We start from the raw sequence: 25,133 nt of genomic DNA, 5'->3' as shown, positions 1-25,133 counted from the left end.
CTGATAAAGAATCCAGACTGTCCATCATGCTGTTGACTAAACACAAGAGTCCTGCATGACTTGTGTCTGTCTCACTCTGAGTCACACTTCAGGAGAACTTACGGTTACCTCCCCACCTGACCTTTTTTTTTTTTTTTTTCCTCATCAGGGAGACATAAATCTGTCAGTCTCTTTCATTTTGCAGCAGTCACAGTATATACACATCACTTCCCCCTTCCCATTGGCTCGAGGTGAAATTCTCCGGATAACATCCTGCTGCATTCTCACAGCCGCTCACTCGGACTTGCTGCAGAAAAAAAATACTAGGGGTCTGGCAGGAGAAACTCCAGGCGAAGTCCGAGCGGAAAAAAATTGGCCGCTTGCGTTCACACATAAAGCTTTTTCATACAGCAGTTTTCTGCAAGTGTGAGAGCCCTGATGGAGAATGCAAATATTTAAAAGGGGGACAAAACAATACAAATGTGATCGTAAATGACTGACAAGACACAATACAACCACAAAGACAGTCACAAATGATTTAAAAGTAAGACAGAACAACTACAATTTAACATGTAAAGACCACAGATGCAGCAACAAAGCAACGAAGTAGCGACGGTATGTGCCGTTGTTTGTAGAATCTAAACTGATTTCATCTATCCTGAAAACTCTAGCTACGGCTTCACAGGTCTAAATAATGATCTTATTTCAGCCTCGTGTCGACAGGAAACACTCTGTAAGTCTGTAAACAGTCTGCACCCCGCTGATTAAAACACAAACACGTCGGCGTGCTTTCTTGCACCTCCCATTAGTGGTCTGAGTGGAATATGTGAAATTTCACACCTCTGTTAAATTGTTCTCTTTGTGTCGGTGTGACTCGAAAACAAAAACCGCCACTTTAAGTGTGAGTAAAATGGAAAACCCCAGAGTGTGAGGTGAGAACTGGGAGACATAGAGAATCAAAGATGGCAGGCGACAGAGGGACATTCCTCGGAGTGCAGGGGATTACAGGAAGGCCGGCCACTCGCACATTGTCTTCATGACTCTCCTTTGCTATATCAGTCAGTCTCCAATTAACAGCCCGCATTGTCTAGAGGATTAGGCGCGACGGGCAAGTCCCACTGGCCGGCACAGAGATCCAACAGCAACTGGCACAGGCCTTAATCCTGCTCAACATGTGCTCCAGAGGCTGAGCAAGTGGGAGTTTACTCTAATCCAGGTATCACATATCCTGACTAAAGAAGGACTTGAACTTAAGCAGCACTTGAGTGGAGGACCTGAGGAATTTGGAAGAGGATCAGCAGGCCTGACGGGAGAAGAACAGGGACCTTTTTTTCTCTCTCTCTCTCTCTCTCTCTCTCTCATTTGTCAGATGTTTGATGCAGGAAATGACTCATTTTCACATTGAGTGTTGTGCTGCCAGACTCTGTATTAAAATCTTTGACTTCCTGGATCTGTCTTAAACATTTAAAAAAAAGGCAGATGTTGGACAGGATGAGTCTGACAAGAAGGCACTTTCATTTTTTTTTTTTTTTTTTTTTTTACATTTCTATATTTTAGTCAGATTTGAGATTAATTCAGAGTTTCGTTTTCTGTCTCTAATCTGTTGTGTGGCAACTGAATACTATTATTCATCATGTCATGTGATCACTCGTGTGTCATGGGATACGAAATATGATATTTATGATGTTTAAGAATAATAGAAACATGCCATCAACTCTTTATAACTTACTAGTGAGCATTTATAAGCACACATTAAGGCATGTTTACATTTCTATCATTACACGATATTTCCAACAACATAACTCCTACTATGATGACTTATTTAGTTTATAATCCCACCTGTGTGAAATCGTCATGAATGATCTGAGTTGCTTCACATAAGGGTGGGTCAGTGACTAATTAACTCCATTTCTCGGCCTCATACCGATTCGTTTGTAATAAAAGGTCACATTACATTCAAAATCCAAACTTAATGAATCACAGTTATATTTTCAGACGCTTGGTTATGCCGGTGACTTGAACCCTGAGATAAATGTCTCGTGTTTACATAGATACATTAAACTCATTTTACGATGATAATTTGCATCAGTGACATAACGGAGTCATGAGGCCGAACTGAAATGCAAATCAGGATGCAAATGATGCCGTACGACCTTGGGCAGTGATTACTCAAAATATTGACACCTCAGTGACCTTGTGAGACAAAGATTTGTGTGTAATCACTGCAACACACTTTTGATGTATAACTGTACAGATGGTATGGTGGAATAAGTAAGAGCAGATAGGTTAAAGTTTCACTTTGGACAAAAGCGGTGCTATTTTATTGCCACATTTTAGCAGTCTTTGAATGCACAAACTTTGATTTCATCATTGTTTTTGTGCCATTGTTGTCGCCTTGGAAACAAGGAAACGTTAACATCCTTGCTGTGTGAGCTGAGATAATGTGGTTAAATCTCCGTTGGTTCATTTTCAAGACGGTGGTAAACCACTGGATCATGACAAATCCAGACTTCTGACGACTTTCAAAGAACAGAGAGGAACGGGGAAACGCTTTAAGAAAGTCTTGAAGCGTCACAGTGAGCAGAGGGTTTTTCCTGTGTGGAGTTAAAATGTGGGGACGGGGATAACTGGTCCAGCTCCATAAAATCCTCCGGTGGGTACGTGCTCCTTCTGACTGCCCGGGGTGCTGCGCACGAAGGAGGTGGTGAGGTGTGAATAACAGGAGCACCAAGTACCCATGGACACAGCTGCCTCGCTTTGAGTTCGTCAACAAAAGAGACAAACCAGGCACCCTGTATCCTCCACTCCCTCTCCCTCGTAAGCAAGAGAGCAAAAAAAAAAAAAAAAAAAAAGATGAAGCAGGAATGCCTCCAGAAATGAGAAACAAAGGTGCTCACGTCCTGTGTTTGCATTAGTGTTCATCAGTCTCCTGCGATGACAAGGTTTAATGTGGAGAAATGATGTGATAGTAAACATGGTGAAAAGTGAAAGTGATCCTCCTTAATCATTTCAGATGTTCCTGAGCTGTTGGTACATTACCACCAGGTAGTTCGCTGTTGCGATTTGTTTTTGTATTAAAGCAAACAGTACAGAGAAAGAATTGGCAAAACTGTATTTTGAATCCTTTTCGACCACATAGGTTATACCATGAGCCCTCAGTTTTGTCTTGTGGCATCAAGAAGGGGAGAAAGGGCCTCCCCCTAGTTGCTGAATGAACCTTGAATCTACAGTTTATACAAATGATAAAGTCATTAAAACCAGGTGCACCTGATCTGCTGCTAACTGTAATATGTTATATATATATATTTACATTTTTGATAACTGCTAAATAATTTAGGTTAAACATAGTATTTGTCATGGAAAGGTCTGGGTGCCTCCTGTCCGGTGATTAAGCTGCTAAATCGGTGCTTTTTTTTCAATTGTCAATTCTGCCATTGAGACGCTTTTACTCTCTTCTCTGTCTCCTGGCTATCATGCAACTGCCTGGCATCTGAAATAAAAGAGAGTTGAAGTCCCCAACCTCCTGAAAGAGAGCCCAGGAAGGGGGTTCAGAGGGTGCAGGCACCTCCTTCCTCTCCCCTCCCTCCTTTCCTCTCCATTCACCTCAAAGCATTAGAGCCGCATTCCTCCGGTCCAGCAACAAGCAGGCTAATTCAATTTCCTTCGACAGTAAGACCGTGTGAAGTTTCATTTGCATCTCCTGGTCTCCGTGTAAGAGGCGTTGTAAAAGGCTGTCTGCCTCCATCACGCTTTGTTTACTGCTTTGTTTACCGCTTTGTTTAGTCCCACCCCTAAAGTAAACAGCAGGGAATGTGGGAGGTGATGTCATCTCTGGATTCATCTTCTGAGACTGAATATACTTGGAAAGATTGGACGAAGTGTTGGTTGTGTTTACTGACAGATACTTGGTCTATTTTCATATTTTATAGTTATGTAGATGTTAGTTCAGGGAAATACTTAAAAAACAAATAATAAGAAAAGTAAAGCCTGGTTTCATGGATGAGTCAAACACATTTTTTTTAAGATCATGATGGATTGTTTATAGTCCACCCATTTTAGCTGGCAGACTTCCACATGAGAGGTCAGAGTTTGGGGCGACAGCAGCTGGCTGGCGGATGACGAAAGAAGTCAACAAATCCAGACTGGTGGCCCGGTGCTGACTCTGACCTCCGGCCTGCTGTCGGACCAGAAAGGTCACAAACACAAAACTCCCTTTCTGCCCCGACTCTTTGAATCTGCTGCATGCAAGCCTCCAGTCTGTCACTGCAAAGGAACAAACAGCAAAGAGCACAAAACGGTTTGATTGCCCTTCAGGGCATTGAGTGTTGATCTTTTACTTTTTTTGTGACTATATTTTCCTCAACATATGCTTCATCTCTTTTCATATTTATAATTTCAGCTAGTCAGATGACGTTACTTCTAATCAAACACTTTCAGGTGATTCAGGTCGCCCAGGATCAACAATGTTCAGCCAGATAATATCTGAGCCAGACCAAGTTACATTCGTTAGAGATGCCAGATTATCTGCAGGGAAAATGGTTTGGTGTCCAGATTCTGTTGAGATGTTTAATGAGGATTCTGATCACTAATAAAGGTTCAGTTTTCCCTCTCTCATAACTGTGAGGAGCAGAATGATTAGACACATTATTCATTTTAATTTAATCATGTGAATGTACTTATATATGATACCCATCTTATGCTGCCAGCTTAGCCAAGCTCTAGTTAGTAGAAGGATCAATTTAAACTAAAGAGTAAAGGCAGCATGGAATAATACATTACATACACCTGGATGAAAGACAATTTGTTGCTATTGTTAAAAACCCTTTCCTGTATACAATTCTTTAATTTTGCTTTTTAACTTGATTTTTCTATCGACTATTTTTTCACTCCCAAAGACCCTTGATGTCCCTGTTTTACTGTTTTTTTTAAAAAAAAAGCAGAAAAAGAATGAACTTCCCATCCCTCTGTGAAAGTGAAGACAGTGTTCACAGCAGAGCGGTGGAGCTGTGCTGCTACCTAGTGTCTGTTTGTGGTCAGGCTGTCAGGATCCATCCGCCTCTCAAGAGGAAACATCTCAATCCAAACGACCAGAAATCCAAGCAGCAGATTAACAGTTAAAGTTTGTTTAATTTTAAAACACAGCATTCAAGCTCAATAGAACCACAGGTTTTTACATGGACACATTTTAGAGACTGCAAAAAGGATGTAAAAAAAAGAAAAGAAAAAAAAAAAAAAGATTACATCTACAGTGATTTTTTTTTCAAAATACAACTCAATGAGAAAATTTATATCTATTTACCATATTCACATTAATGAAGCGACACATCACGTGTGCTACAGTTCCTAAAATGATATAGAAAAAGAACTACAAGCAAATCAAATTAAAAAAAGGTGAAAAAAACATTTATGAAATTTAAAAAAAAAGTCATGTTCAACCACTTTTTTTTTCTTCATTTTGAATAATTTGTATACACTGTACAACAGCCTTGCACGACAAACGACAAAGAGAATATGACTACTACTCGAAAAAGTAAGATTGCATCAGTGTGATCGTGTTTACAGAGTGAAAACAAGACGTCAGGTTCACTTTCATGTCAAACCCCACAAACTGGCCCAAAATGGAAAACATCGAAAAAGAGAATAAGATTGTAAAAAGAGTTGTGCTTAAGGTGTTCACACAGCCTCAAAATCAGGTCAAAACACATTTCTGACAGAAGCAAGTTGAAGCTGCAGACGAAAGAACACCTCGCTCCACATCACCCTGCTTCAAGAGGAGAATCAGCAGACCTCTGATTAAAGAGAAGGCAGAGTCTTTACAGTCCCTTCACAGCATCACCTCACTCCCATCTACTTTGTTTGTTATAAATGCTAAAACACATTTTCAGAGACACTGCATTGCCAATGCATCAATTTTCACTTTTAAATTCTCTCAGAAGCTGCACTATTTTTTCATTTCATTTCACATCACTATTTCTTTATTTCTTTTTTTATTTTTTTTACATAAACCTGCATTCAGTTTCTTTTTTGGAATAATCAGTGAGAGGATTTTTTTGACTATGAACTGCTGCCTTTTAAAGAGAGGAGCATCTCTGGCAGAGTCAAGGATGTGTGTGTGTGTGTGTGTGTGTGTGTGTGGGGACAATTCCTGCTCTGTTAAGAAAGATGAGGCTCTTCAACTTAACAGGGACGTAGAGAGAATAACAAGCAGTCTGGTGAATTGGCAAATCATTGAATATTTGAAAGGAATGTAGCAGAAAAACATCCCGCACAACCTTCACCGTCGTCTTCAAAGGGCTGTAAAAAAAGGTTTTTGCTTCCAGTAGTATAAAAACTTCTCGTCAAACTCAAGAAGATAACGTTTTTCTCTTCTTCAGGAAGATCGTCATCATTCAGCTGAGAATCTTCTTGCTTTTCCCATCATGCAATTCGTCTTTGTCCTTAACATGTCCTTTCAAGAGAAATTGCAAAAAATAAAAATCCACAGATTAACAAGAAACAGTCACTGCTGTGGAATAGTGGCTCATCAATGTGTTCAAAAAAATGCCACACTGAAAAACAGTGTCCCCTGAGGGGGAGATTCAGACCTGTAAGACTGCAGGATAACTGGTCCCAGACATCAGACTCAAAAGGAAATGCAAAAACAAGCCCATGTACATGTGTGATATACAGTACGGCAACATTTACCAGAGAGTAATTCAGACTTGACTGGTTGCAATTCAAGTTTTACGAAATGAAAAGAAAGAAAGAGCTATTCTAAGACAGTTTGATCTATGCTCAGTGTGAGAAAGAACGTCTAAACTTCAGTCGGGAAGAGAACAGTTCAATTCCTGTCATGTATGTGTAAGGCATTTCTCTGTTTCTCTCTAGAAGCAATGAAAGAGTGCAGTACAGTAATTTACAAAGTAAAACAACCAGTAGTCAGTGTTAGTCCATGAGCACTTCCTCAACACTGCACCGCCCCCCTGTTAGGCATGACACTGTTCATGTTGTGGTGCATTCATGTGGAAGTTCATTAAAGATTAAAGATCGGAGTGTAAACATCAGTCCAGGCTCCATCACATCAGAGGTGCAGAGAAATTCCCAGCACCAACAACAACTACTTTTTTTTGCAGCTATGAACGTCAGCTGAGGATTGTGGGAAATGGACAAGGAGGAGCTTGTGCACTCCTGTTCGATGCTTTTGATTCATTGAGACTTAAGAGCCCGCTGACAGGATGAGGGATCGGAGTGCAGACAGACCTCGGGAGACGTCAGCGCTGCTCGTGTGCAGGAGGGTTGTTGGGGTCTGGTCGGCTGTTGGGGTCTGGTCGGCTGTTGGGGTCTGGTCGGCTGTTGGCCAGGTACTTGGCCCTCATGCTGGAGGTGTACTGTGTCGAGAAACAGAGCATGAACGAGTTCAAATCATCCACTCATGTGTTTACAATGCACTTTAAAGCAAAGTCCATGTCAGATTCTGTCATTAATATTTATGACAGATATTTAAAGATGCAGACTGTAAAGCCTGTAAAAAGGTCTGTGCTGGTAAATGAACTCATTTAACAATTTCCTTTTCCTTTGACAAGCAGGAGGAGTCCTTCTGGCAAATAAAACATCTGTAGCAAAGGAACACGACAAATATAGAGATACAGGGATTCATCAGAATGTAGACAGATTACCTTCCAAACTAATAACTCCAGAGTGGTGGTATCTAAAGGGATCGCAAATGATTCAAATACAGAGAGAACATACGAGAAACAGCCACAGAGGATGGGGAGATCAAAACAAGGAGATCAACACCAGTTGGAGTTGCAGTGTTTTCTTCTCCACTGTTTGTCCTTAAAACCCTCTTTGGGAGTCTTTCACATACATTTAGGATGCACTCATGCATTTCATTAAACAGGCGACACAAGCACACAAAGGCTGCATTTCAAACTCAAACAGAAAGATAAAGTATTTGTTTGTATTTGTGTGTATATGTCTGTATATTTTGATCTCGCTCTGGAGTTCATTAGAACAGCCCGTTGAAGCAACAACACTTACCTTTGATGTTTTGGAAACACACGTAACATTTGATAATAGTTTTATGATTCATCTCTTACTGCTTCCACATGCAGCTTTTTCTACCCAAACATGATTCAATAGTTGGAGTAAGGTGACGCTTAGATTTGAGACAATAGAACAATGACTACAATGAGGCTCATTTGCTATGATGTGGTTTTCATTTTTGTGAATATAAGACGACTAACTTTGAAGTCATAAAACCAAATATAGTTGAATCCTCTCAAAATGCAGGTGTGAAACATTTCACCCAGACTCCTGAGGGCTCACCCTCCAACCAACCAAGGATCAAGACAAAGCAGATGTAAACGGTTAAACAGCTTCTATATATATATATCTTAAAGGTGTTGGTGAGCCCCAGGGCAGGTTTACAGCACAGACTCACATTTTCCACCCAATGTTTCTGCAGTGCAGGGTGTGGGAGGGTGGGGGTGGGGGGGGGGGGGGCATGCAGCCCAGGGCTACAGGAAACAAACATCAGGTGAGACACCAGGTGGGACACTTAGCAAGAGTAAGGACGGGCTGGGAGTGGAGGGAGGGGTCCAGCAGCCCTGGTGGGACCTATATACAGGGTGAGTAGAGCTGGGAGTTTGGGAGGTGGTACAGAGAAGGGAGCAGGCCAGCAGGTGGAGGAGGCGGGCATGTTTAGTACCTGTTAGCATAGCAGATGAGGTTACCAAAAGGATCTTGAACTCCCCGAAGGCTTTAACTGCCAGCTCTGACCGCTGTTACTGTCCGCGGCAGTCAAATACAACTGTATGGAATCGCAGAACATAAAAAAAACCAGAAGAAGAGAGTATAGAGAAGATACACAAAGCAGCGTCTAGGTCCAGGGAGACACACGAACACCAGGGAGGGAGGGGGGTCTCTGGAGGTTCAGGCCAGGTGGGGGGGGGGACAGGTAGGAGTGATTGAAGCTTGGCCCTAATACACAGTATGTCACCTGTTTGAACCTCTGCATACCTCATCAACCTGTTGCAAGCTGCAACTTTTAGCGAAGGATCAAAAACTGAGAGAGATAACAAAGAGTCCTGCACACTGACCAACACTTTCACTTGTTTACTGAAACCCTTAACTTCCTCAGACAGTCATAAGGAAAAGTTCATATTGGAAAACTGAAACCAGGAAAAGGCATTAATGAGAGTAAACTGGGAACTCTCTGCAGACTACAATAATCAGAAAACTGAGCTCTTTTTACCAGACTAGAGCCGATTCACTACATACTGTGTTCATTACCGTAGTTTGATGCTCGTCAAAAGAACTTTATCTGATGAAGGTCTGAGGACCAAATCTTTTCAATACAATGAAAATAAGTGCTAACATTCAACTCCAAACATCTTACAAAGTAGCAGCTTTCATAGGAAACAAACAACTTTTTTGATAAGTTGGAATAACTAAACCAGGGCGTCCTAGTAAAACACTTCTGCAGGTTAAAAAAAAATCCCTGCAGTCTGGGGGGTTACCATGTTTTGACGTTTCTGGGAGATTTTGATTGACTGTCGTTACTAGTATCAACAAGTGAGGACAAGGAGTGGACATTTTTCATGTTTTTCTTTGGCGATGATCTTGATATGAAAGTTAAAGATAAGTTCGGTTTGTTTGTCTCTGCTTTTCTTTTTTTCTTTTTAAAGCAGAGTGGGAGTATATGAGAGCGAGGGAAATCGAGGCTGCGGTCGACTGAGCTAGAGTCTGATCATGTGGGAGGAAGCAAAGTGAGTGGAGGCGTGTAAAATAAAAAAGACGGTTTCATGGCAATCATTTTGTTTGTAACAGAATAATCTGAGCAGACTTCACACCTTGGAGAGGAACGCTCTAAAAGTCTTTCTACTTTAAATTATTTCATTATATCACACTCAAATATCCCAACAGAACAACTCATGCTGCTGTTGCTTTAATTGTTGCTCTTATTAACCCATTCTTTAACTTCATTGGACACGTTGCTGCTTTCGTTCCTCTGGTTCTACAGTTTATGGTACATTTGGGTCTTAAAGGACTAAAAATTGATAAACACATAAAAAGCTGGAGTTGTTCCTACAGAATTCCTGTTTTCACAGAAATGCAACACTTACCGACGGTGGAGGAGACTCTCGTCCTATCAGAGGCGTGTTTTCACAGCGGGAGTTCTGAAAGTTGGCGTTCTGTGCCCTGAAGCATGAAACACAGAGAGAGATCAGTACATGAAATTGAGTACATAGCACCTACACACAGCTTCCAGGACATTAACCATGTAGTGCATACATGAAACTGTGTGAGTCCATTTTAGCAACACAAGGTCTAATGATACTAAAACAGAAACATGGGGATCCCCTCCCCCCCAATAAGTCAGAGAGCTTTAGGTTTCATAGGCGTCACAGCTGGAGAGCAACAGCTGCATGTGCTGGCCACTGTGCGACTTTCTATCAGAGCTTAGCACTTCTCTGGAGACATGAAAAACCGACTCCTGAGAACATGAAGTATCTAATATCAGCCAGACTTGTTCTGAAAATTAATAACTACCACTTCCGCCGTTCCCTTAATGTGGCTTTAATTCATTGAGTGTGCAGCAGTGATGACGTACATGTACTCGGTGACAGGTGCATTGCTGACGGTGTGGGCTGCAGCAGGAATGGAGGTCTCGCTGCCGTAGCTGCTGCCACAGCTGTACAGGCTGGGCATGTGGACCCGGTACAGATTATCGTGGTTTTGCCGTCCCCCGTGGCTCAGAGACTCATCCTCACTGTCCTCGTCGCCCCTGCAAACATCACAAAACAGCAGCATGAAACCACCGCCACCAGAGGGACCCCTTGTCTTATGTGACTGATGACAAAGGGAGCACAGAAAGCGCCACGTGGTTACAGTTTTTTTTGTTTATTCTCATTTTGATTCACTTCCATTGCCGCCTGAGGGAGAAAAGCGAGATGAATTCTGGGCTGTGTGAAGGGAAGAAGATGCAGTTTTCCGCTGACCTGAATTGGACTGAACAAAGCTTCATGAAATTGGTTCAGTTTCGGATAGGAAATTTAAAAGACCTGGTTTTGCATCAGGACAATACATGCATTGGTTCCAGTTGTCAACGACAAGCAGCAGCAGGCTGCTGCAGACTGTGGTTACACTTGATTCTATTGAAACAATGGAGCTCTATAGAGTATAAAGAGGGACCATTAATGAGCTGAGAGGGGTATGTGAAAACAGTGACAATGACACCGACATGATGGAGCCTGTCTCCCTCTAGTGGTCATCCCGCATGCCTTTTCCTGCATATTTTACACATGAGGTCATTCCTTTTCATTCAGTGTACGCTACAATACATCTATTAACAATAAAGTAAGCATATGAGACAGAATGTGACTTACTCATTCATTTATAATATTGATGATTCTTAGGAAGGTTCATTCAGAAAATCTTCACAGAAGAAATTATTTGCTGACCTTTTAGAAAATAATCTAAAAGAACAAGCTTGGCAGGGGTCACCGAGAAAATCAGACTGGTAGCATGTGAGCCGTTGCTTTATAACAGGAAGCTCCAGCTAAGATCAAACTGATAAACAAGACCCCCCCCCCGCCCCCCGGTTAGGGATCAGCTAATTAAATGCTGCAGCTGAGCTGAAGGGCTGTGCCGGGAAAAACCTCTTTCCCCGTAGCTATCCTGCAAACCCTATCTGCCATAGACAGGACAAAGACATCAGAATGATTTCACCCCGCAGTTGTAGAAAAAGACACCCGCTCTGGTGGTGGTTATGATGGATTTAGGCTATCTCTGCACAATTAGTGGGGGGATAACAGGAAACAATCTATTTGAGGAAGCAGCTGCAGCCTTCTGAATACGACCCAGGGGTAAACAGAGCCGCTCTTTGACTAGTAAACAAACAAAAGTCTTACACAAAAGGAATCACATTTCCATATCTGGGGAGACTTATTGTAATTTCCTTTGTCATTCTATGCTGAGTAAAAAACACGAGCTGGAGATGGTTAAAATAAACGCCATAAAACTATCATTAATTGATAAGCTTATCCTCTTGAATTATTTCTCACTGTGTACACAGTCCCTCATACAAACTCAGGCTGAAAGCTTTTTGCCCTGGCTGCATGTGGTGGTGGAGTTGATGGGTGAATGCAGCTGCTGTGTTACCTCTTGCTATGCCAGGTGTGCGGCACGCTGCAAATAATAGAGCTGAACATGAGAGCGGTGATGAACGAGAAGAGCACGAGGTAGATGAGGCCTTCCAATCCGTCATAACACAGTCCTGTCATGGCCTGGACGTAGTCCTACAAAGAGGGGAGAGCAGACTTTAGTTAGAGGAGGTTAGACTGGGGATGCAACTTTCAATTTGAGATTAATCAGCTATTTATTTTTACAATGAAGAAATTAACAGTTAAGTCTCTAAGATTTCAGATAACTGTGAAAAAAGCAATTTCCTTGATGGCTTATTATGTCCTATCAATCTATCAATCTAAATACCAAAGACTCTTTATGTACTCTTTCTAAGAAAAAAACTAAATTGGCATGGGTTTTTCTGATCTTCTGGTCGGCATTAGTGTTACAGTTCTAGGCATGTCCAAATCAGAGTCTATTTTTAAGACAGCAACTTCTTTTTCATTTTTCAAAATTGCTGAGACAGAAAAAGAAGACGAAGTTGCTGTTTTTAAATGTTGGCTTGTGGACTCTGAGGGGTCTTAAAAAATGCATCCTCTGGGATTTCTCATTTAAACTAGGTCGAACCAATGAAATCATGGCTGGCAAGCTAGGAAGTCAGCGTATTTGTTAATCTTGTGACTGAGAATATCCGCTCTGTATGCTCCACACAGCTGTAAGACATTACTTACACGAGGAAAGTTATTCCAACTTTCATGTTAAAAAAATGAATTGGCACTGAAGCAGTAGATTTTTTTCGAGATATAGCAGAGAAGAAGCAAAAGAAAAATAGTGCTTCCTTTGCACATGTGCACTTAGAATCTGGAAGCTGCGGAGGAAGAATCCTCCAAAGCTTTGAGATAGCCAAGCACCTGTCATCCAGCCAGCTTCATAAAATGGTATGCAGCCAGCATCAAATGGACAAGAGCTCACATACAGGAAGGAACACTTTATTTATGGTGACAGAATTACTCAGCTGCACCAGCATAGAAGAACGGATTGCTTTATGCAGCTAAGCTGCACTACAAAGATGCCACAACAAATCAATCCACAGGTCCGTTTTCATCCGACATAGAGAACCCCCCACAGTAAGAATGTCTCCGTTTGTAAGAGTTCTCCCTGCTCACCATGTGAAGGCTGCGACAGTCCACCAGGGCTGTGAGCTGATGTAGACTGATCTCTGTGGTGTTCAGGATCCCCTGGATCTCTTCCAAAGTTCCCTGGAAATGAATGAAGATAAAAAAAAGTGACGTTTTTAACAGGCCTCACTTGACTTCTTCATTCTTGTCTCTTATACAATGTCTCCTTTAAAACATGTTGGTTGAACTCCTGTTGATTTGAAATGTGCTGCACAGATAAAGTGACTTAACCTATCAGTATCAGCAAAGAATTAAAAACATCAAATCTTACAGGTCATTTGAAAAACTGACAGGAAGAGTTATGATGATTTGAAGAGTTGTTCATTCACTGATTATCATTTCCAGACACATTTACCAAGGATGCATCTCTCATCAATATACAACAGTACACAGCAGTTGAGCTGAATTTGTCTGCATGGGTATGTGAAGTGAAATATGCCTCTGTCTATTCCCAATGTCAGCTCTCATTTGTGCCTCTGTCAACACAGTGTAAGGACCAGCGTTGGACAATGACCCAGTGTTGTATTGACAAGGGCCGCTGAAAGCCTAATGCAGCTAAATGGACATAATGCAGGTCCCAGGTGGGCCGTCAGCAGGTCTTTATGTGGACAGGTGCACTTCACTTCTCTGCAGGTCAGTTGTTTGGTCCCTTTGAATGGGATATTCTGTCACCACAAACAGTACAAAACAGCAGGACAGCTTGTTGCCTTGAGAGGGGGAGGGGGCATTTATGATTGTAGAGTGTAGTGATGCGGCTGGAAACATACCTTAGTTTGTTTATACTCTCTGGTGGCAGAGCGCAGCAGCTCAGATACATCATCCTGCATCTCCACTAAAGCTTTGTGGCTCCCGGAAAGCTTCTGAAATAATGTAAAAAAAAAAAAAAAACATCACCTAAAAGCATTTCCATTTCATTAAGGTGCCTTCAGCTGTTTGTAGTCAAAGGGAAGTGTGCTGACAGCATATAGCTTCTACTTTATATATAGCTTCCATTTCTGTACAGTCTTACTAATAATAGACGCCTGGAGTTCAATAGCACTCAAAGTTTTTGATTTATTAATGCTGTTTGCAATATAAAGTGAAGGTAGTCCATTGAACCAAAACCCCTATATTCACTGTGAAGTGGCCTTCACTTCTCCAGCGTCTAACACACATTTTCTCATGCACTCGTTTGCTATCAGTGTGGACACACAGGAAAAGGCTGCTCTGCTGAAGAATGGAAAGTATTGTGCTCTTGCACAGAGAGATAAAGTCCAGCTTTGTAGCCAAGAGAGTGACTCACTGTGCCCACTTAAATTCTCACCGAATATAAGATCATACAACATGCATGCAGAGACTACATCCAATGTTGTGAAGCCTGTTGTGAAGCCTGCGATTTTGACTGATTTGATTTTTTTTTATAGATATTTTCGGGCTATTTTTGCCTTTAATGGATAGGACAGCTGAAGAGAGACAGGAAATGTTGAGAGGAGATAGTGGGGAGGACATGCAGCAAATGGACGAGGTCGGATTCGAACCCACGGCCGCTGTTCATCATTAATGTTGTGTTATGAAGTCAGACAGTTTATAGGTTTACTATTAGGTTTATGAATAATAATTCTGAAAAAGAAAACAAATCTATTGATATACTCAACTATGCAGAAACAAAATTAGAAAGATACTCAACATACCTGCTGGAAGGGATTGGTTTGTTCCAGACTGCAACTTAGGTAGTACTTCAGGATATCTGTTAATAAGGGGACAGATGGAGATCAGAGTAAGTAAACAGGGTCACTTGAAATACAATGGAACGGCAATTTGGGCTGAAACTTTTTTTTCTACAAACAATTACAGTGTTGCCAAGGTGACACACACATAGTTACTTATTAGGTTTATTGAGACCATTTGCAATACATATTTTGTAAAAAAAAATGTATTTATCGCAATAAATAAGACAAATTATTCTATGAAAACAAGAAATGCTTTCTCACTCTATTGCTTACACACTGGATGGAGACGTCATTGTAATGGTCATATGTCCACCTCATTTTGATGCAGTCAGAAGAAGCTCAAGCTAACCGTTTTTGGGAATTATTTAAGCTTCAGGAGGAACATTTTGCACACAGGTATAATGTAAAAATTAAAAACAGCTGTTGGTTATAGAGCTGTGAACTCCTATGTTTTAGTGTATTTATTGTACTCTGAATTGTTCTTGCAATATTTAATAATATTGCACAAATTCACTTTTTTCTACTATTACTATAGGTCTACAATTAACATGCTCATGTGTATCACGTAATGCTGTACATCTTTTTCTCTGAGCAATAAGTCCAGATGCTTTAATTTTTAGAAACACTATTAAAGAGCAGAAAAAAATACATTGATTGAGAGTAATTGGCAACAATTATTTTATTATCACTAGTAGTGATAATGAAATAATTGTTTCAAAAGTCAGAGGGCTGCCACACTTGGTTTGAGATAATTATAAAAAAAAAAAAAAAAAGAGTCTTATGTTAAAACCATTTGACTTCACTTTAAAGAAAGGAAACTGGCCTGGTAGTGAAGTGAAAGTTCAAACATGTAATAACATTAAAAACAAGGAAGCAGCAACTCTTAAGGAACAGAAGAACACACAGCCAATCAGAGTTTAGGTATGAACCGCTCTTTGAAAACAGAGTCCCCTGTAAAACAGCACAAAGAGTTCTTCCTCTAAACGTTTTGTTAACTTATAACACGACAAAAAGTGTTCAATTCTCAGTAAATGAACTGAAATCAACTCCTTTTACTTTCACACACTGTTACAACCCACTCCAGCTACGTCTTCTCACTCACATCAGTGAGTAGGAGTCGATGAGAAATCCAGAGGGATTTAAAAGCTCCACAAATACAAGCTGTGAGAACTCCACCGCCGACATAACACATGGTGTAAGCGCGGTGACTCACTCAGCTCTGCTGTGTCAGGAGCTCGTTTCCCACTCAGCTGAGCAAACTCATGAGAGGAAGATTTCCGGTCTGGAGAGGTACATATTCAGTAAGCTTCTTTCAAACATACACTGACATAGGAATATCAGGAGGAGTCTAATTTTTAGACTCCAAGAAATCTGCCTCCTACACAGAAAATAAATAAATAGTATGTTTAATTAGAAAGCACTTTTCAAAAACAAGTCAAGTCGCAAAGTGCTTAAAACCTGGCAACATAGTACAAACAAAGACACAGATGGACAACTAATAAAACAAACAAACGGGTAAATAAGAGCAAATCATCTGTAACAAACATGATACAAACATGGTGAGAGAAGAACACAACAGAGCCGATGGTTAAGAATCAGTCAGCAGATACAAGTGATACAAAAAGTGATTTAAAAGCTGTGGGGTCAAACTGCAAAGGCGTGTCTGGTTTCAACTCTTCTGTCACATGGCATGTTAACTGTGCTGACACATGAAATAAAATCTTACTGCCAATAAAGATTAAAAAACAACAACTTTGTGGCTTCAGCTGGCACCAAAGGAAAAGAATGAAGTGAAGTGAATTTGTTTTGTGCATAACTCTGTGTTTTATCTTAGAACGAGACTTAAGTATGACATGAACAAGACGAGGGAACGGTTTTGTTTTTACAATCTGATCACTTATTAGTGAGCTATAATGAAGTTACTTTGTGTTTTATCCCACCTGGTCAAAATCTGGTTCCAGTGCCTTGAGCTTCATATTATTATCAAGCGATTTTTTCAAGCATGGGAACTCACTGAAGAGCCAGAGTGATAAAGAAAATGTTTAATAGAGAGATGAACCAACTGAAAAACAAGCTGAGAGTGAATAAATACTTAAATAAAGCAGTTTTTTAGTACTGACAGAATCATTCAGGTTTAGAGTTTCTTCTTTAATTTGTGTCAGGGGTGCAGCTGTTCTCTGTCACTTATGCTACTGCTATCATTTGAAACCATCTGAATAACAGAAAAGAAGAGTAAGAAAATGTGTCTGGCATCATGGTGCAGTGGAGAGAAAGCAGAGAAATGAAAGAATAACAATGTGGGTTGTTGAAATGATGCATGATCAAGACGATAGAGCAGCTTTCCAGCAGAGGAAAGCAATAAATCCACAACAGTCATAACACACTTTCTGCTATCCGGAGGATTTTGGGTGCAAATTCAGAAAGTCGGGAGCTTTGGAGGAAAAACAAACAACAACTGAGTGATATATTCTCTTCTTTTTGAAGGCAGCTATGTGTTGGTAAAAAGTAAAGTAGATGTGATGGCACATAAAACCTTTTCATTTCTATTTTCATAAATGTGCATTACAACCATTACAGTCTGTTGGGTTAAAAAACGGGGCACTTTTTCAAACAGCTGATAGTGAACATGAGTTACAGAGGAAAAAATAGAACAGACTCCGACTCCCTCCCCTTCCTTCATGAATCAGCCTTGAGGCAGAACAGCTTCATAGCTGCGGCATTAAACAGTGTTGTGCACTAATTAAGTGGGTGCGCATGCTTCAGAGGAGAATAAAACATTCACAGCTAATGTTCAGCCATGACTAAACAAAAGCTTGATTTTTGTGTTCAGCTATCACTATATTAAAGAGAGGAGGGGGGGGGGGGGCACATTTTATGAAGCAGATATTGTAAAAAAAGAAGAAGAGAAAAGCACATCAAGAGAGCCGGGAGTCCTCTGTGCTTTTATTTCTGAGCACCATCTTCATTTTTTTTTTTCAAGAACTGAAGAGGGATGTAGGAAATACAGAGTCTCTGATCCTCCTCTCCATTGCTCTTATCTCTGTCACACACTCCTCTGCTTCACACACACAACACTTCACTCACACCCATAAAAACGAGGTTGAAGCACTCCCTCTCCTCATGGAACAGAATGGGAAATTATTAAAACAAGATACGTTAGAGAGGCTTCTATACTGCTCAAAAAGGCGTGCCATCACCCTCCTGACCCTGCTGCAGATCATTTTTATTTGGTTAATGGTCCATTGATAAGAGCAAGCCCTGCTCTACAGAACAATGCTCGCTTACTGCTGCACACAATCAGAGCACGGAGGGCAGCCCTATATCAGGCTAACATGTAATTTGAGATGTGTGTGAGTTGTGTGAGCGAATAAAAAAGATAAACTCATTACACTGCTATCTCTGTACCACAGAAAGACTTTATGCATATGTGATTCATACCTTGATCGATGGCTGTATACTGGTTTACCACTTTGGTCACATACATATCAGGGGCGACACAGAAGTCACTGGATGTCTAGAAAAAGAAAAATGAAAGAAAAAATGAGCATACACAGCATACAAAAGAGTCGGACAACTCCACAAACACAACAGATGCAATCATCTGAATTAAGCATTTAATATGTGAGAGAGTGCAATAACACAAACCAATCAATGAAGATGTTGTGGTCCTCCCTAAAGGAGCTAAATTAACTATTTTCACAATTGTGAGCTGAGGCTGCTGTGTTTAAGCGAAAAAGCTTTGATCCTGATTCCTGATGTGTCACCACCACAAACCTCATCACACCTAGTTTGAAGACAGACGCTGTCTGTTCTGTACATCATAACTTATTATTACGTATTCATAGAAACTAATTAGGAGAAGTTCTGCGGCCAAATTTTGCATTCTTGGCTGCGCAAACAAAAAAATCGTGTAATCCAATTATACATAATGAACTGGGCAGCTCTACCTGGAAAACAGGATCATGCTCTGATGGAGACGCTTACCGCAGAGACGGCCAACTCCAGCCCCAGGGAGACCCAGCTGATAACCAGAGCAACGACACCAAACAAGCACACACTGGGGAGAGCGGGGAGAGGTGAGAAGTTTAAGAAACCTTTAGTCTGCAGAGGAATACCGCTCAGGTTTGCAGGTGAATCCATACACTGTGTCAGGGAAGATATCATGAACCAGTTTTCTTACTAATCTCATTTGTGAATTTTGAGACTAAACTACAGAAAGGACAGTAAACGGCTGGTATTCTTTATTTATCTAACACTATTTGTTACAGAGATTCTTTTTTATCTGCTCTGAAAGTAAAAACTGATGAAAACTCTAAATGGTCCAAGTGAAGGCTTTATAGCATTTACATTTCAGTTTTAGTGCCTATAAAATGAAAGTAGTGTTTTTACAGCTTCTCTATTTAAATGTTAAACTAAACGGCTGACAAAAACAGCAAACCTGTGGATTTCATTGTGCCATGAAGTATCTTAAGTAATCACTAGAACACCGTGGGAGGGATGCTTATGCTAAATGAATCGTGACTGGGATGATATTTCATAGTGCTTTCATTCATCACCACTACATAATATTACCACCAGGAAGGCTTAATCAAAGTCATCATTGGCAGTAATTAACACTTGCACTGTTAACAACAGTCAAAGCACAAATGTGTCCTCTTAGTGGCCATTGCAGGTGTGACGAGACTCACCCTATGAGCGTTCCCTTGGAGTTGCGAATGAGGCCAAACAGAACCAGGAGGCAGATGAGGACATCGAACAGAAGCAGGCCTATGTAGCCGAGCCACCTGTGAAGACAAATGTCATTAACCACACGTGGTCGGGTGCAGAACAGTGTACAACTGAGGGGGGGAGAGAGCTCTATCTTTAGAAAGCACACTCATTCAATCATGAGGCTCACAGAGGCCAAATTCTTATTTTCAAAAAGTTTAGTTAAATCAAAGTAAGAAGAAGAGATTTGTTTTTGCTTGATTTAATTTTACTATTTTGGCTTCTTGGGTGCAGCAAAAACAAGATGGAACACAGCATTGACATGCTATTGTCTTTAAAAGCTAATATAGTGAACCTTCATTCAGAGTCATGTTGAGTCTCGTGAAGTCCAATATTAACCCTATCTTAGCTCTGTTTTTAGTTCTTACCAACTCCTTCGTAAAAAGTCTGACTCTTGAGCTGCTGACTGCTCAACTGTGTTCACCAGCTAGTAGCTAACTCGGCTTGCAGTTTGGTGCAGGGCAGGTTGTGCCCTGTGGGTTCATGCGCTGCCTGCTGAAGCCAAAAATGTTGCTTTAAGAGCAGAGAGGGTAAAGCAGAACAGAAGTCATAATCCTCTAAAATGAAATACCTTTAAGTAAGTGCTGCCAGGTATGTTATGTAGCCCATTGTTTTTCATGCTCTACATGTGTGGCAGAGCCCAATGGACTCCTTTTTTTGTGAACCAGGGCTCCATTGGCAGCTGTGGCTCAGTGGTAGAATTGGTTGTCTCTCATCTGGAAGGACATGTCGGAGGAAAGTGTCCTTGGGCATTTGCTCCCAATGTTGCATCAGCAGTGTGAGAATGAATGTGTCTGTGTGTATGAATGGGATAACTTAATACCAATGGACACTTTATATATCAGCCTCTGCCATGAGTGTGTAAATGTGGTGTGACCGGGTGAATGTGACATGCAGTGTAAAAATAAAATAACACGGACTAGAAAAGAGCTTTAAAAGCTCTAGTCCATTTACCGGTGTTTGCATAAACCAAGTGGAAGAGATTATTGCCACACTGGTGACTTTAGGGAAGCAGGAGATGGTTTCTTTATCATCTCACACTCAGGCTGTGGCCCTGATGTCTCCAAAAGAGCAACTGTGTCCTCATATCATTTTTCATTTGTATTATTTTGTTCAATTGTAAGTTTAGAATTCAAATCATGACATCCCCACAATACTTGACTGTAAAGTCATCAAATCAGCAGATTCAGGATAAAATGTTCGTTTGGTCCATCACTAAAGACTATTTCACTTTTTTATGATGACTTAGTATCTGATGATATCAGGAAAGATTTGACTTCAGTGTCTCTGTACTCTAGTTGGATGAAATAATTAATCTCGTAAAACCCCATCCGTGTTTTGTTTTACAATATGTACCTGAAAACCCCCCAGTTTTTAAGTTGCGTTATCTGTGGCACTTCATGGATTACGATGCTCTTCATGTGGTAAGCCACTTGCTGTTAACATAACAGGAACCAAATGGCGCCAGGATTTTGAGTCAAACCAGGACCAGTGGAAAAAAAGACTGCAGCCAAAACTGATCCCCAGAAATGTGAATCCTTTTCATCATCATTTATTTGATTTAAATTCAACTTCAGCTTGGAGGAGACAAAATAACTTTTAAATTGCAACAATGTATAAAGTGAGGGGAGCGACAGCAAAGTCCTCACAAGGCAGTGAATAACTGAAGGAATATGTACTGGCGTTAAAGTTTAATGAAGGGATGGAGGAAAGGAATCATGCTCCATTGTTGTCTGTGGTGCCCATATGCTAATGATCACTGCTGCTGCTATGCCACTCCTTACCAAGTTTTATTTTTGAGCCTTTTTCCATATGGTAGGCTATCCCCAGCGCTGTGTGCAGGTTCTAAACAACAAAATTGACCAATTTAGCTTGTACTTCTTTGTTGCTGCCGTGGTGTTGAAGGGGGTGATATATTCTTTTTAACTAATATTGAATCAAGGTTTGATGATATTTGAGTGTGTATGACATAATTAGTAGGAGTGATTGTTGGGACTGCACCATTATAGTCTTACCTGTACCAGTCAAACAGCTCAATCTGGACCGCGATTTCCTCCAGAGAGATGTTGCCGTTGTCCCAGAAGGGAATGTCCACCATCTGCCGGACCAGCTCATCCAGCTGGCCCTGCAGCTTTTGGATGATGGACAGGTAGTCTGCGTGCTGTGCGTACTCGCCTTCAAGCTGTTGCAGATCGTCATCTACAGTCTGGTTCAATGAGGATGTACTGTCATATACCTGGACTCAGTGCAGGGATTTAAAAAAAAAGGGCAAAAGGGGAGAAGAATAAAAAACAAGGATTCACTGCAGAGCTTTTTTGGGAAAACGAGGGAAGCTCATGGCAGAAGAGAGATGAATTATTAAACATGCTGGCATAATTTATGCTCTCAGTCTTACCAGTTTCTGCACCCCAGTGATTGTGCGGTTAGCATGGCGCAGGGAATACGTCAGCCGATTCACTCCATCACAAGTCTCGCCGTTCCCATAGAAACCGACAGCAATGCCAGCGCTGAGGGGAGACAAAAGGAAGGGAGGGGAGACAGGGTGGTGAGGAGGAGGGATTAGCCAAAAGAGACACAGAGAGGAGACAGAGAAGGGAGTGAGCGAGGGGGATAGTGAGGCAGGGAGAGAGCCGTGTGAACTCGACATTAACCCTATCGGTTCAGAGCCCAGTCAACGGGCTCCTTTCAGCTGAAGCAGAAAGACTCCATACAGAACCATGGAAACACAGAGGAATGGACCAGCTATGCCCCAAACCCCACAGCACTGCTCACAAAGGCTGTACAGAGGCAGGAGATCGACTCTCATTTGCACAGACAGGCCTCAGGTTGCAGAAAAACAGTTCCGGAAACTGGATGGGAAACAGCTTCTTGAGGTTATTGACCACAAAAATATTTTCAAAATCCTCTGTATTGCAACAGATAGAAGCTGGTGACGTTGGTTTGTATGTTCCTTTTTTTTTTTTTTTTAAACTGACTTCCTCCCAGTGCTCTGAGGTGCAATTTGAAACAACAAGAACGTTATCTCCTCCTGTGCTGCAGCTGTTGGCCATTTTGATAACCCCGATCCTATGCCAGAGCGGATTTCATTAAATAGGATCATGATAAGTGAATCACTCCAAGCTAAGTCAGACCAAGTCTAACAGTGTTCAGCCACCAGTCCTCAGTGAATAAATGGGCCCTTCGTCTTCCGAGAGGTCTGCTAATCTCTTCCGCTCAAACTCTCCATTGTAAAAAAGGTGAAAAGGGGCAGAGTCACAGCTTAAACAAAAAACCAACCTCCCTGCTGTGATGTGAACCTGTGGAAACTGTGAACCCTTTTCTAACATAAAAAACAACATTTAAAAAGAACTACGGAAACACTGAAAAAAAAATTGGGTTAACCCCAGTATTGTTAACAAATCGTTGCAATGCTTTGACAGAGCGAAAGCCTGCCATCGTTCCCCAAAGAACAAAATCAAAATCAAAGCTCAGAAATGTTTGATCCCTTCCTGCTTTAACTGAAACACATTTGTGCATAGGTACAAACGCACACAGATGCAGTGATTGTAATGCAGTTCTTGTACTCTTCAGGTCTCCCAGCTCTTTGTGCTACTCTGAATCAGCCGTGATGGCTCTCCAGTGGCCCATCAACAGACGGAAGAAAACAGGAAACAAATTCAGCTGTTAAGGACACAAAGCCGGTCCAGATGGTTGAGTTGTCACTATCTACGTCAACATCAAAAGAACAAAACAAAGAAATAAAACCACTTGGCACTAATAGGGTGTTTTGTGCTTCCAGTGTTCCACACTTACAAATATTATTACCTTCACCACGATTGTTAAAGGGGTGTTCTACTAAGCTATTTTTACCCCTGATGCGAGTCTGATTCCTAGATATCACGGCTGCAATGTGAACACTTGTATTATGTTTTGGTTATTGAAACTAGTCCCATACCAAATGAATTCAGCTGTCATGGTGTGTGGCTAAGCCCTGTCAATCCAACACATGGAGCCCAACCAAGTGACTGATATTTTGTCTCAACAAGAGAGTTGATGGCAGGACTTCACACACGCATCACATTTGTGCAACTAAAAGCACCTGTGTAAAAGCAAAGGATTGATTAATGGGCAATACAGCAGAAACACATCAGTTGATTCTGTCAGTTTGTGTTTAGGGCTCTTCTGTAGATGCTGTAGAAGTTAACGGTGCGCAACGCAATTTGCTGTAGCTTTTTAGATGTCGGTATAGATGCAGGCATTAGCCAAATGTGCAAGCATTTACTTTTTATTGTTAATTTTAGCCTGCAAAAATGGAAAGGGATTGCCGAGAAAATCTGCATGTGTCAAATTTTCCTGATGATATTCTGGCTAAATCTATCAGATAACAGAAGTCTGAGCATCGTTTTAATGAATAGGAAAAGTGACTTGCTTGAGGATTCAGAAACAGGGACTGAATAAACACCACACAGATCCTGTGCTCGTACTCACCTGCACACAAGTGTTGCAATGATCACACACCAGGCCGTGCAGCAGCAGTCAGCGTTGGGCTGCTCTTCATTTTTTTTCCGCCGGCAGCACAGACAGATGGAATAGAAGAGGAGGAACAATAGGTCCAGGGCCAGACAGGCGAGAGCCAAACCTCCCAGTAACAGGATGGACTGATGGACAGGAGGACAGAGTTATGGAAACTTCATGGCTGAAACCACTTACACATCGATAACAGTGGAGATAATGGGCCTCTAAAGAGTCCATCACACAGTACGCTTGAAGCAGACCACTGAGCTTTGAATCGATTGGTTTGAATGCTAAAAGACATTTTGCAAAATTATTATGCTATTGTTATAATGTTCACTGGATGCTTTAATAAATATTCAAACTCTTTGAAACATAGGTTCCATTGTCCCGTCTATCTCTTCAATGAAAATAGAAATTTTAGGGTTGCTTGGATTTTAAAGAAGAATAGAAGAGCTTGTTTATTTTGGTACAATAATTCTAACACAAAGTTTGAAATGAAATGGAAGGAAACATATTATTTATAAGGAAAACATTGTAATATCGTTTACATATAACAGCTGTTAACATATACTGTTGATGTAAGCAAAATGTCAAGGCTTGCAGTAAAGCAGTATACGAGTATCATAGAGAAACCTCTCAGCCAGCAGCAGCACTTCCTATGTAGGTCAGTCAGGCCTCTGTGTTCACTGTACACTCCTGAGGATTCAGGGCTGGGGCAAATATCCATCCTGCCACTTTTGTTTTGTTAAAAACCCATGCAGGGCTGTTCTATTTGTTCACTTTTCTCCACGCTGCATCCCAGCGGAAGACACGTCCCTGATGCCGGGGTTGTGAACTATCATGGCAGCCCGCGAACTTAATTTCTCGATCGATTGTGACTATTCCTGTGTGCAAATCC

At 41.2% G+C, this 25,133-nt stretch overlaps 2 protein-coding genes across 3 annotated transcripts in view; both read right to left on the bottom strand.

Moving 5' to 3' along the window:
• Positions 1–25,133, bottom strand: part of gpatch8 (G patch domain containing 8) — a 197,666-nt gene that overhangs the window by 93,322 nt on the left and 79,211 nt on the right. The window lies entirely within an intron of this gene.
• Positions 5,950–25,133, bottom strand: part of ttyh3a (tweety family member 3a) — a 21,920-nt gene continuing 2,736 nt past the window's right edge. Inside the window, exons 3-16 of one of the 2 annotated variants that reach the window (XM_061027124.1) lie at positions 24,209–24,378; positions 22,137–22,248; positions 21,757–21,977; positions 19,663–19,758; positions 18,959–19,031; positions 18,413–18,488; positions 14,936–14,991; positions 14,033–14,125; positions 13,254–13,346; positions 12,124–12,260; positions 10,574–10,747; positions 10,086–10,161; positions 8,669–8,770; positions 7,229–7,346 (exon numbers count right to left, since the gene is read on the bottom strand). In XM_061027124.1, coding sequence (XP_060883107.1) covers positions 8,690–8,770; positions 10,086–10,161; positions 10,574–10,747; positions 12,124–12,260; positions 13,254–13,346; positions 14,033–14,125; positions 14,936–14,991; positions 18,413–18,488; positions 18,959–19,031; positions 19,663–19,758; positions 21,757–21,977; positions 22,137–22,248; positions 24,209–24,378 — 1,458 coding nt within the window. In that variant the 3' untranslated portion in view covers positions 7,229–7,346; positions 8,669–8,689. Of the gene's footprint in view, positions 7,347–8,668; positions 8,771–10,085; positions 10,162–10,573; positions 10,748–12,123; positions 12,261–13,253; positions 13,347–14,032; positions 14,126–14,935; positions 14,992–18,412; positions 18,489–18,958; positions 19,032–19,662; positions 19,759–21,756; positions 21,978–22,136; positions 22,249–24,208; positions 24,379–25,133 lie in introns of both variants that reach the window. The other variant, XM_061027123.1, reaches the window with a different exon arrangement.

The sequence above is a fragment of the Labrus mixtus genome, chromosome 20 (assembly GCF_963584025.1).
Source record: "Labrus mixtus chromosome 20, fLabMix1.1, whole genome shotgun sequence".
In the NCBI taxonomy this organism is placed as follows: domain Eukaryota; kingdom Metazoa; phylum Chordata; class Actinopteri; order Labriformes; family Labridae; genus Labrus; species Labrus mixtus.
Note: the sequence above shows the minus strand (reverse complement) of the source record. Positions and strands in the feature narration are given on the sequence as shown.